The sequence below is a fragment of the Mustela putorius genome, unplaced genomic scaffold, assembly GCF_011764305.1.
Source record: "Mustela putorius furo isolate JIRA1106 unplaced genomic scaffold, ASM1176430v1.1 tig00003834_pilon_pilon_pilon, whole genome shotgun sequence".
NCBI lineage: Eukaryota > Metazoa > Chordata > Mammalia > Carnivora > Mustelidae > Mustela > Mustela putorius.
Window position 1 is genome coordinate 48,030,739 of NW_025421987.1, and position 13,069 is coordinate 48,043,807.

General features: G+C 49.8%; 1 protein-coding gene across 1 annotated transcript; it reads left to right on the plus strand.

Annotated features, from left to right (window-relative positions):
- The first annotated feature begins 5,880 nt into the window (after window positions 1-5,880).
- CHST2 (carbohydrate sulfotransferase 2) lies at window positions 5,881-12,257 on the plus strand. The gene is made up of 2 exons (XM_004754465.3): window positions 5,881-6,525; window positions 6,634-12,257. Exon 2 carries the CDS (start codon window positions 6,816-6,818, stop codon window positions 8,415-8,417), a length of 1,602 nt encoding a protein of 533 aa, XP_004754522.1. The 5' UTR covers window positions 5,881-6,525; window positions 6,634-6,815; the 3' UTR covers window positions 8,418-12,257.
- The last annotated feature ends 812 nt before the right edge of the window (window positions 12,258-13,069 follow it).

A 13,069-nucleotide genomic window follows, 5' to 3' on the forward strand; every position in this document is an offset into this window, starting at 1 on the left:
TTCCTGTGGACTGGAGCTCCACCCTGGGGGTGGAGGCCGGAGTGAGACCAAAGCACTCTGCCCTCTCCTAGCTTCAACGCTATTTAGTGTGTTCATAACTCCTGAGTCCTGACACACTGAGGGGGAAAGCTGGGGAAACGAAATGATTTTCAAATGCTTCAAGCCCATTTTCTAGCCGAGGATGGTACAAGACACAGGTTTAACGACTACTGGGTAAAGTCTGGCATGGAGATGTGGAAAGAGATGACAGAAGCTGGGTCTTTTGCTTCCAGGTAATAGTTTCTCCAAGAAGCCTTGTCCTAGAAGTTATTCATCCTTGTACACTTCAGCATGACAAACAGCTGAGCGTGCTGAGATGAGCCAGCAGGCAAGCCCAGCAGAGAGGTGAATATAGCCTCACTGAAATGCCTTTAGTGAACTGAGCATTGACATTATGCCATCGGATTGCATTGATTGGTCTTATAAGAAAGAATACTTTCAGGGGCGCCTGGGTGGCTCAGTGGGTTACGCCTCTGCCTTCAGCTCAGGTCATGATCTCAGGGTCCCAGGATGGCTCAGGTCATGATCTCAGGGTCCTAGGATCGAGCCCCGCATCCAGCTCTCAGCTTAGCAGGGAGCCTGCTTCCCCCCCACCCATGCCTACTCATGATCTCTCTCTCCCTCTGTCAAATAAATAAATAAAATCTTTAAAAAAAAAAGAAAAAAAGAACACTTTCTGTCCCAACTCTAGAGTTGTTGTTTTTTTAATTGTAGATTACAGAGACACATTAAAGGACTTAATCTGCATTCTATATGGCATAATTCTTTTATAAGGACCCCCAGGAAGTCAGCCAATAAATATTTATTGAGCATTTACATGCCAGATACTATGCTAGTATTGGGAAAAGAGTAATGAACAAAGGAATCACATGAATAAAGCTTACAGGAGAAGACAGATAAAATTTTTTCTTAGTTTTCTGTGTCAGGTAAAGCTGTCGAGCTCCTGAGCAATCTTCCTTCTTTACTCTGGCTACTAGGAAGGAGAAAGCCTTTTTTTTGGCTCACCTCTAGCAATTCAATAGGACGTCATGGAATGAGTTGCTAAATAGAACCACATTCTCGGCTTCATGTTATGTTCCCTTTGATCAGTTTTCTTGTATTTATCCTTATGGGCCATCTCACATCCCTACTATCTTTTTCCTCCTTCCTTTCTTCCTTTCTTCTTCTTTTTTTTTTTTTTTAAATAGGGGGCTATAATTAAATAGTAATAGAAGAGCCCAGTAGATCCTTGGGATCAGAGTTCAGGAGATTCTGATGATTAGATGTGGTTTCTGGGAGTAAATCTGATGGAAAAGGTATACTAATTAGAGTGAAAGCAGTCCTGGCTGGGTGGCTGAGGGGGCCAGAGGTTACGAGAGAGCAGCCCAGCCAGTGTGTTAATAAACAAGGTCAGGGAAAGGTCTGGGTGGTGAGATCCCGGACACCAATGTGGGGGGCTGCCCTGGAGCTCCTTTTGATCACTGCCTGGCTAGATCCTAGAATTTAAAGGTGGAAACTCAAAAGCAAAAGCATTGCTTTAAGGGCAGGTGGAGAATAAGGCACAAAGACAAAGCATGAATGAAACCAAATCTATAATTAGGCAGTAAGCCACTGTGTCAATTTGGAATTTTTGGTTGTAAGTAACACAAATGAACTCTGACAAACTTAATGGGAAGGCGGGGACATTGGTGGATGCATTTGGAGTAGCTCACAGGATCTTTAAAAACAAACAAACAAACAAACAAAAAACCCTCCAAGTTCAAAGGCTTAAAGACAGGGCCCCCCTGAAAGGGTAATGGAGCATCTCCCTAGGGCTTCACTGTTGGGATGAGGGCGCTGCAACTGTTTTCTATTTTTCAGTCTCTCTGATGAAGATTCAGATTGCCTGCCACATAAAACCAGCTCAATACGTAAAGAATGAATGAATCGGGATGTCTGGGTGGCTCAGTCGGTTAAGTGCCTGCTTTGGGCTCAGGTCATGGTCCTTGGGTCCTGGGATGGAGCCCCTCTTTGGGCTCCCTGCTCAGCAGGAAGCCTGCTTCTCCCTTCGCCCTCTCCCTGCTCTTGCGTATTTTCCTTCATTCTCTCACACTTTTTCTCTAAAAATAAACAAAATATTAAAAAAATGAATGAACTAATTAATGAATGACCAGAGCTTTCATGGACAGAACCTTCAACTTGCTGAGTTTGGGTCTCATACGTGCCCCTTGGGAAGAGAAGAGGAATACTTTGGTCGAAGTTCCCACAAAAGCCACATTCGATGGGGTGGGGTTGTTCAGACGCTGTTCCCAAAGGAAGGGAGAAGGGATGGAGTCAAGCAGAACCCAGAAGGATGCCCTATATAGGTAGCAGGGAAATGGCTGGTGGACTTGAGGAGGTAGTGTCACTAGCTGTGGCAGGGGACATCGCTTTGTCCAGTTAGCTTGTCCCTGATGTCTGGAAGGAAACACTGCTAGAAGAAACTCCAAGGCTTTGTTCGCCAATCTTGTCTTTATTCCCACACTCACTTAGATTTGCTCTGCTAGTATTCTATTTAGGAGTTTGATGTGTATATCAAGCGATGAAAAGGACCCATTTCCTCCTCTGAAATTCCCTTCTAGTTATTTTCCCCTTAGAATGAATTGGAGGGAAGTCTTCACTCTTTTTCTGTTCTCTGGAAGAGTTTGTGTAGGATAGAAATTATTTAGCTCTTGAAAATCTGTTAGAAAATCTGATAAAGCCCTCTGGGCCTGTTGGTTTTCTTATGGAAAGAGTTTAAATGACTGCTTCATTTCCTTAATAATCATAAGAATATTGAGGCTATTTCTTTTTTTGACAATTAAGGCAAGTGTGGTTTTTTTTTTTTTTGAACTTAACCATTTCATTAAAATTTTTAAACTAAATTAAGTAGAATGGTTATCTCTGGAGATTTGGGGCTCTGTAAAGGGCTCATGAGTATTCATTATGTTATTTAAAGTCGTATAAAATAGAAAAGGGCTACCCTTGGACTAATGATGGTATGTTTTCAATCAAGAGTATGATTAATCCAATTCTGTGTGCTTAAGCTCCATTGAAAATGCATATTTGTTGAAAACCTGAGTGAGTCAATCTTTCTTGCCAGGGACAGATATATTTCCTAAAGATGAATCTCGCAGGGTCCCCCATGACACTGACGGGCTGGGCTGGAAACTATCCAGATAACCCAGCCTTATATTTTTTCCCAATCCTGATCATGGAGGAAGGTCTTAGAAGATTTCTCTGCCCTACTACACAGGTGGGGTACTGGGCCCACAGCACCCCTGGTTGTTAGGCCCCTATTTGTCTAGGATTAGGCAAAGGTCACAGCAAGTTTCTATTAATGGTTCCTTTCCACATCACAGGCACCAAAGAAAAGGCTAAAGGAGCATTCTGGCACAGACTGCATTGCAGCGAACTAAGCAACAAACTGAATGAAGGACAACCCTGTGGCATGACCGGCTCCCCTGCCAATGAAATTATTATGTGACTTATTGTATGTCTGGGACGTTCCTATGCAAAAAAGGATAAATGGGTTAAAGTGAAAAGAATTTCTGAACAAATGTGGGCAGGAAGACATTATCAAGTCCTAGGATGTCATTAGTTGTAACAAAGTTTGGACTTAATCATGACACCGTGCCAATTGGTAAAATATTTGCAAGCCAGGAGAGGGTGGAGATGCCGGAAGCTGGTAATTTATGCCAGCTGAGCGCTCACTGTGGGGATGTATGGCAAATGGATTTACTAGTTTGCCAACTCTAGTAAAGTGTTAGGAAATTGCAATAAAATTGTTTCTATGCAAACAATTGTTTAAGAAAGGGTCTTACATCAAATAATTGCAATTCATGGTGCTTTCTGAGTAACCACAAAGCCAGACTAAATTAAAAATACTAGAAATTATTTTCCTTGGAATCATGCTGAATATTAAGATTGAGATTTTTCTTGCTTCCACAGCTCCCTTTCTTCCATCAGTCTTTTAACAAGCCAGTGTCACTTATTTTGTGTGTGTGTGTGTGTGTGTGTGTGTGTGTGTGTGTTGGGGGGAAAGATAGGGGGAAGAAGGGAGAGGGACTTTTGAGACATCAGGGGAAGGGAGGTAGGTGGATCCAGAAATGGAGAGGTGGGAAGTCACTCAATTCTACCACCTTCCTCTGTAAACCGGGTCTGAAGACGATGCTCGGACCTGCTCTGAGGGGTGATGCGCTTGCGACTTGAGAAAGCGCCACCTAAACTCCACTCTGCCTCCTCCTATTTGCATAAAGCGGGTCCTAGAAACACCCCAGCCTTATGCTTTATCAGAACCACAGAGGGAGTAATTATCTGAACTTACTCCCGGCGTGGTGGATTTTTTTCTGGAAAACGGGGTGAAGTCAAGTTCTTTGAACATTTTTCTCCTGAAAACCCGCGGGAGTTAAGTCACTTCCCAGAAGTCCTTGCGCTCTTAAGATTCTTTAAAACTCAGTGAGGAATAAGAGCGCAAACGGCAACATTTTAAATTTAGGATCCTCTGGCTGAGAGAAGGTACCCAAAATAGTACAAATAGAATTTTGTAGTAACTGCGTCAAACTTCCAAAAACTTCATGAGCAGGAGGCAACAGAACGCCTCCAGGAGATCAGCGCTCTGTTTCCCTGCAGCCCGTGAACTATCAGGACCCCTACGGATTCGCCGCAACTTAGGCACAGCCTCCAATGGGGTTAAATCATCTGAACATATGCCACCCAATCACCGCTGAATTACCGGATGCTATTATAAGTGTCCCCATTTTACGGATGCAGTTGAGGGTATGGCTTAGTTGCCTTTGGTTCTCTTGATAGCTAGAGAGCAAGCGCGAGCGAGCGAGCGATTTTTCATCTTTTTAAAAAGAACTTTAACTTAAACCAACTCAAAATGAGTTTTTACTTCCAACGACCGTGTTTCCTTTGGTCAAATCACGTGAACTCATCTGTAAAAGCAAGAAGCAAGACAAGTATTTTACTGTAAACTGGGACAACAGAGTCATTCCCCGACCCCCATCAGCCCAGTTCCTGAGCACTGGGTCACAGCGGACGCATCACTACGAGCGGAGGCCAGGAGAGCATCTGCGGGGGGCGTAGTGAACCCCAAGCTGTCCTATCCGTCGGTGGGGTAAAGCGGGGGAAGGCGCCCCGCCTGCACACAACTCCCGAAAACTGATGCGTCTTCTTTGACCCCAGGGCCAGAAAGATTTATTACTTCCTCGCTGAGGGAGAAGCCCCAGAGCAGCTGGAACGCGTGAGCCGGGAGTAGAAAGCCTGCAAGCGGCGCTCGGCATCCTCGGAGCCGGGCGAGTCCTCGGTTCCCGGAGGGGCGGGCGGTGCCGACGCCCAGGGCGAAGAGCGGAGTGGGAGGCCGCTTGGGGATTTCTGCCCTAACTTTATCACCAACTCCTTCTGAAAGCAAAAACGGGCGCCTAAGCCCCGCAGCCTCAAGGAGACTCCAAGTTTCTCAGAGCCCCGGGCTCCCCCATCTCTCCGCACCCCGCTTCCGCGCCCAGGCGCTTTGGGACGGACTGCTACAGCCTCGGTCGTGGAGTTGGCTGCCCGAGCGTCGTCGCGGTGAATCGAGCCCCGCATCTCCTGTCCCCGAGGCGGCGGCGGCGGCGGCGGCTGGAGCCCGGCTCTGCGAGGGGGGCGGGCACGGGACGGGCGGAGGAGGAGGGCAGCGCGGCGAAGGGGAGGAGCCGCAGGGACGGACGGCCGCGCGCACCAACCCGGAGCAGGCTGGCAGCAGCCGCGCAGAGGCTGGCCCGAGCGCGTTGCAGCCGCTCCGCGTAGGGAGAGTCGGGTAGCAGCATCCTCCCGGGCGCTGCTTTCGCACGGCAGCGGCTGGGGCTCCCTCTGCCCCGATACCTCGTTGGCCAGAAGCGGCTAGTGCCGCGGGGGAGGGGGGGGGGCGGGCCGGCTAGGGAGCGCTGCAGACTCCGTCTCCTTGGCCGATTGTTGTGTGTGTAGGGTCCTCCCGGGCCAGTAGGAGGCTGCGGAGCGGCGGGCGCTGCCGGCTATGCCGGCCCGGGCATCCTCCGAGTGATGGAAGAAGCAGCGGCTGCCGCTGCAGGGTCGCGCTGCACCCCATCCACCGTCGCCAGAGAGATGGGAAGATTCCGGGCGCGGAGGCCGAGAGCGAGAAAGGCGGAGCCGCTTTGCCGGGAGCTGGGTCCTGTGTAAGCCCCCTCCCCCAGCCGGCTTCGCCCCCCGGAGCGAGGAAGGAAGCTGTGGTCTCGTGAGGGCGGCGGAGGCACCGCTGGAGCTGGGCATGCTAGGCTCAGCAGAGCGCGGAGCAGGGTTCCAGGCCCGGTGAAAGTTTCCCTTCCCGAGCCGCAGGGCGCCCGCTGCCCGGAAACTATCCAGGGCTTGGACTACCGAGTCCTGCGGCCCCCTCTAAGGCGCGGGGACTCCCGGGCAAGACCGTGTGCGAGAAATCGAGGAACGAGTGACAGCGGGACAGACCAGCCGGCCGTGATCCCGGGCGGCTCCGGGGCGCGCCCGCGGCACCAGGTGAGTGGGGGGAGCCCGGCAGACCCGCGGGTGGGCGTTACTTCGGTGGAGGAGGCGGATGTGGAGGAGGATTGGGGCGCATCGGCTTACTCCGCTTCTCCCTCGCAGGTCTTTCTCGGAGCCGCTGCCATGGGAGAGCCAGCCTTGGGCGTCGGGGACCAGCCGCCACTGCTGCCGCGTCCGCCTCGGAGCCGCGGCCCCAGTCTCCGCGCCCGAAGTCGGCCCGCTGAGTCCCCCTCTTGGGCTGCAGGGCCGCCTCCGCCGCGCCGCCGGCCCCGGCTGTGCCTGTGATGAGCCGCAGCCCGCCGCGAGCCCTGCCCCCGGGCGCGCCCCCCCGGTTGCTCCCGGCTGCTCCTGCGGCCGCGCCGCGCGCCCTGCTCCCGCCGTGGCCCAGGCGCCCGGGCCGTCGCTGGCCCGCGTCCCCGCTCGGAATGAAGGTGTTCCGCAGGAAGGCGCTGGTGCTGTGCGCGGGCTATGCGCTGCTGCTGGTGCTCACCATGCTCAACCTCCTGGACTACAAGTGGCACAAGGAGCCGCTGCAGCAATGCAGCCCCGACGGGCCGCTGGGTGCCGCGGCGGGGGCGGCTGGGGGCGGCTGGGCGCGCCCGGGGCCGCCTCCGGCTGTGCAGCCCCACACACACACCCGCTTGGACCTTCGTACTCCGTACCGCCCTCCTGCAGCCGCAGCCGTCGGGGTGGCCCCAGCCGCCGCCGCAGCAGCAGGAGGAGCGGGGGCTGTGGCACCTCCTCGCAATGGCACTCGGGGCACCGGGGGTGGCGGAGAAAAGAGGCAGTTGGTGTATGTGTTCACCACGTGGCGCTCGGGCTCGTCTTTCTTCGGTGAGCTCTTCAACCAGAACCCCGAGGTGTTCTTTCTCTACGAGCCAGTGTGGCATGTGTGGCAAAAACTGTACCCAGGGGACGCTGTTTCTCTGCAAGGGGCTGCGCGGGACATGCTGAGCGCTCTCTATCGCTGCGACCTCTCGGTCTTCCAGCTCTATAGCCCCGCGGGCAGCGGAGGGCGCAACCTCACCACGCTGGGCATTTTTGGGGCAGCCACCAACAAGGTGGTGTGCTCCTCGCCGCTGTGTCCCGCCTACCGCAAGGAGATCGTGGGGCTGGTGGATGACCGCGTGTGCAAGAAGTGCCCGCCGCAGCGCCTGGCACGCTTTGAGGAGGAGTGCCGCAAGTACCGCACGCTGGTCATCAAGGGCGTGCGTGTCTTCGACGTGGCCGTGTTGGCGCCCCTGCTGCGCGACCCGGCCCTGGACCTCAAGGTCATCCACCTAGTGCGCGATCCGCGTGCTGTGGCCAGCTCACGCATCCGCTCGCGCCACGGGCTCATCCGCGAGAGCCTTCAGGTGGTGCGCAGCCGGGACCCGCGAGCCCACCGTATGCCCTTCCTGGAGGCGGCTGGCCACAAGCTGGGCGTCAAGAAGGAGGGCGTGGGCGGCCCGGCGGACTACCACGCGCTTGGCGCTATGGAGGTCATCTGCAACAGCATGGCCAAGACACTCCAGACGGCCCTGCAGCCCCCTGACTGGCTGCAAGGCCACTATCTGGTCGTGCGGTACGAGGACCTGGTGGGAGACCCCGTCAAGACCCTACGGAGGGTGTACGACTTTGTGGGGCTGCTGGTGAGCCCCGAAATGGAACAGTTTGCCCTCAACATGACCAGCGGCTCAGGCTCCTCCTCTAAGCCTTTCGTGGTGTCCGCGCGGAACGCCACGCAGGCCGCCAACGCCTGGCGGACGGCCCTCACCTTCCAGCAGATCAAACAGGTGGAGGAGTTTTGCTACCAGCCCATGGCCGTGCTGGGCTATGAGCGGGTCAATAGCCCCGAGGAGGTCAAAGACCTCAGTAAGACCCTGCTCCGGAAGCCCCGGCTCTGAGAGGGTTTCCTGGGAGAGCCGACTCCCGGTGGAGACGCCCACAGGAGGACTGTGGTGTATTTAAACAAAAACAGCCCAGACCCAAACTGAGGAAGCCCACATATTCTATTATAGATATATAATATAAATAACCACACAGGCACTTGCTGTCAATGTTTTGAGTCATTGAATTTCAAGGAACAGCCACAATATACACACATCTCAGCAAAGGCAAGACTTGAAAGTTCTGACCAGCTCCCCCACCCCCTCTCCCCTGCCTCTTCTCCCTTCCTTTTCCCCCCCTCTCCTACCCTCTCTCATACCTGCCTTCCCTTTTGAAGTGGGATGTTGATTAAATCAAGATCCAGTAACTTAAATCTTGTTTACAAAATTTTCGTGGTATCTGTGAACATGTAAAAGAGTAATTTGGTTGTGAGGGGTGGGGGTGGAGAAAGGGGAAGTTGTCCAGGAGCGCAGAGCTCCTTTGGGCATGATAAACCGAGGAGGCATTCTTCTAAAAGTAGACTTGTGTAAAAAGCAAAGGTTCTACGTGAGTATTAATAAAAAAGATAATAAATAATATTCTTTTTAATATTTGCCTCCATTACTTTGGATTGACCTGTGCTACTTCTCTTGTGTAGCTTCAGACTTTGCTTCCCCTCCCCCCACCTCCTCTCCCCATTCTGTTTCCTAGAAAACTGCTAGGATGGGTGGGAACAGCTTCTGACTCCTTGATAAGAACCTTTGAGTAGTTTTCTCACATGTAAATCACAGCCTGTCAGGTGAGCAGTAGTGGGGACCAAGCAGGGCGGTGGAGGGAAAACTCACACTACTTTCCTGTTTCACTTTGAGCACAGAAAGGAAGAAGCAGCCCTTGGGGCTTTGAAGGCATTCGGTTTTGATTACTGTTCAGTTAAGACTGGCAACCTTGAAGCAAAGACATGTTTTGGTTCTGAGGTTAGTTCAGAAAAAGGACTTTTTTTTTTTTTTTAAGAATATAAGTAAGATTTCTGAGGATTAAAACACAGACCTCAGAAATCAGCATGAATGTATTGTTGATGATAGCAGCAACATCTTTGGTTAGAAAAATAATAAGTATATGTGTCTGGAGTGTTCTTCTGCCTGTGACCCAGTAAATGGAGGCATTTGAAAAGGGAAGTTTCACCTGAGAGCTAGAAGGGCACTCACAGGCTTTTCCTTTTCTTTCTTGGTTCCCATTCAAATCAGTGCAAAACAGAATGTGAATTGGTTGTGGCTTACGTGGGATGCCCACGAGGGTGCATTACTTTTCCTGACTGTTTCCTAAAAGTAAAATTGCAAAGAAGCTATAACATGTTGCAGACAGCATAAGGCTTCAGTCAAGAGCTCCTTTTAGATACGAAAATGAATTCTGGGAAAGAGGAAATGAAAATGAATTATGAGTAAGTGTGTTGGATTTTGAGATTTGGTATTTTCCAGGGAGAAAACCATGCCAGTTTTCCTGCAACAGTGATGGTGTGCTGCTGTCCTGAGATTTCGACTGAAGCATTCTGTATTACAGTACGAAGTTTTAAACCCTAAGTAAGGAATGAGAGACAGTGTAGTTATATATTTCATTAGAGATGGTACGAGTTTGAGATCATCATGACTTTATTTTGCTATAATTTATTGTGAAATCTCTGCAGGCCAAGCTGTGTTGGCTAAACGCGAAGGATCTGAAGGAAAATATGATGAAAAATAATATGTACATGGGAAAGATTTTAACACAGGTGATTCTTAAGTATAATTTTCATTACAATGTGAAATCTAACTGCACTGTTGAGAGTTCAAGATAAAGAAGCACAGAAGTTAGAAAAACAGAGTTGTGTTTAGCAATGGATTTTATAACGTACTCTAGAATGACTAGTTCTTAATTTCCTAAAATAGTTTGTAGTATTGTGTTGTTTAAATCAGACGACAGCTATGACACATGGATCATGTTTTCTATGCTATTTTCACGGTAGCGCCTCTGCCCAAATCATTGGCAGCAACAGAATATTTGCAATAGCTTTCATTGAAGAATACTAAAATTAAGTGAACAAAATAAATATTAATGTCAGACAACTATAGGTGAAACAGGTTTAACAGGGAATCAAGACTGCATCATTAAAAGGCAACCATTCTGAATAAAAAAACACGGGAAAACAGACTTCATGTGGCATTAGAATCAGCTCTTATCACTTGATCACAGTAAAATTCATGCTTCGTTTTTGAGTGAAGGATTTTTTAAACAATGGAATTCATTCTTCTCTCAGTATATCTAAGGACTTGGTGTTAAAGTTGAATGTCGATGTGTTTGGATCTTGTATCTAAAAAAAAAAAAAAAAAAAAACCCAAAAAAAAAAACCAAAACAAAACAAACAAAAAACCCTGGATGCCACGTGGGGCCCTGGCAGCCGGCAGAGCACTCACGGCCTCCGCTCAGATGACATTCTAAGCATCAACACCATTTGTCCCCTGGTGGTGTTTGAACAGGGTTTCTGCCCAATACCCTTGTTTGTAGCAGATGCTTGCTCTGCACTCTGCCGCTCTGTAATTGGAAAAGGTGAATTGTGGCTCCTGGAGATTTGTACCTAGCTGCATTCTAGGAAAGCAAGACAGGTGTAGTTCCCACCAACGGCCGAGACAGTCCTATCAGTGACATTCAGCTTCCACGGATTGGATAGCTTTTTTGGCATTCATAAGCTCCTGTCAGCCCCCAGTGCAAGCAGACCTGGGCCCCGGCAAACTGCACCCGAGACTGTGACCGTTTCTGAGGCAGCGGCTGTAAAGCGATGCTTTCCCATGTCCCAGCTTGGCAGAATGTCCATCAGCAGGAGGAAATATTCTTCAGAGCAGGTTATCTGAGTGATTTTTATTTTCAAATTCAGCTCAGCTGATAGCACGCCTGACTGCCCCCTTTGACTTTGGAATGCCTTTGTTAATTAGAAAGCTCTATTTATAAAACGTAGTCTACCTGGTGCATCTAGTCAACAAATAAGAGTTTGGAACAAGGCAGTGGCACTGGCTGGGTGCTTGAATTTCAGGGAGCTCAGAGGCACTCAAAGGCCTCATTCAGACTGACCCGTGGGCACCTTTGCAAGCAGGGACTGGGGCAAATCCTGTACCCTTCAGTGTCCACAGCGTAGTGAGTCCTTGATAAACGCTTGGTAAGTAAGTGAATGAAGTAGTGAACTGTCAAAATTTTAAAGCGCTCAGAAGGGAAAGAGTGAAAGAATGTGTTCCCTGTTTGGAGAAATTGCTAGGCTGTTTACCGAAGTTTGCTGGAGGAAGGGGGCCTTAGACTCTGTTTCGATGTGGGGAGCGGGCAACAGGAACGTCTTCAAGGTTTCCTGAGTGCCCGGGTATAGGCTAATATTTCCCACAGAGGAATTAGAAACAAAAATTCAGAGTTTCTGAATGTGGAGAAGTAAAAATTTCTAGATGAGGGATTTGACATTCATTACTTGTTTTCCCAATTGTCGGAACAAGAGAATGGAGGGTCAAAGCTAGCTGTGGAACAAATGCTGCCTTGGTACCTAAGGGAGGGCTGTACCGTTGTCATATTTATTATTTTGAGTGCTTTGAATGAGCCGTTAAATGGACCACGAGGTGGATTTCACCCAGGCAGAGGAATAGTTATTTTTCAGGAAGTTCGGCCTCTTGTGGATGCTGAATGAGACAATGGTAGCCTGTCCCCAAGCATCCCTGCCTGGCTCTGGCCAGTCCTGTCCAGGATTTTTGTTGTGTACGGTGTAGTTGCGGCTGGATTATGCTGTCGGTTTGAAATTAATGTGAATCTGAGAGAGGCTGTTAATGAATATTCCCCGGGTCTCAGCAATGAAATAAAGATCATGTTTGAAACCTTGTCTCTAGAGATGACTTCAGAAAGACCAAGAGGGAAATAAAAAGGCACATCTTATCTGTAGCTGTGAAGAAGGCTGAGTTGTCACTACCACCCTCCGCCACCTGTCTTCCCTCCCTCCTCATGACAACACCCCCCCCCCCCCCCCCCCGCACCCCCGCCGCATGCATCCACCCAGATCCTGCGCTGTCTTCAAGTCTGGAAAACAGAATGTTTTAATGCCTGCTGAAAGGTATGTGGGGAGGGATACTTTTGATTTCAGACCTCGGGAGAGTAAGTGCCGATGAGTCTATCACAGCCTATGACAGTTCTGTGTCAAGATCCAGTGTGGACAAGCAGTAAATGACAATCGCGATGTAAGGAATGGCCTGAGCTGTGTGAGGGGATGGCTTGAGGTAAACGTGCCATTTACAGACCCCTTTGTCACTCACCTTGAGGCTGTTCAAAACTGTCACAGGAAGAACATAATGTGCTCATATCCTTTCCCTCCTTTCTGGACATCCCAGCTGCTACTTTTGCAGTTCAAGTTCACAGCCAATGGGCTGCTTGGGTACAGGATCTCGTACAAGTGTTTAATAATTGAATTACAGGGCTTGACTTTTATTACGGCTGATGCAATTCTGCACACCCTTAATCAAATTATGCTAAGGAAACTGTTAAATCCTGAATAACATGTTAAGTTTATAGAATGGGAAACTTTACAAACCAGGGTTTGGAGGAGGTATTGTTTGTAAACTTGAAGGAGCCTTGAAGGAGTAGGAGCCTATCTGCAGACTTGGCGGGATGATAAAGAATGATCGAGTATGGCCAA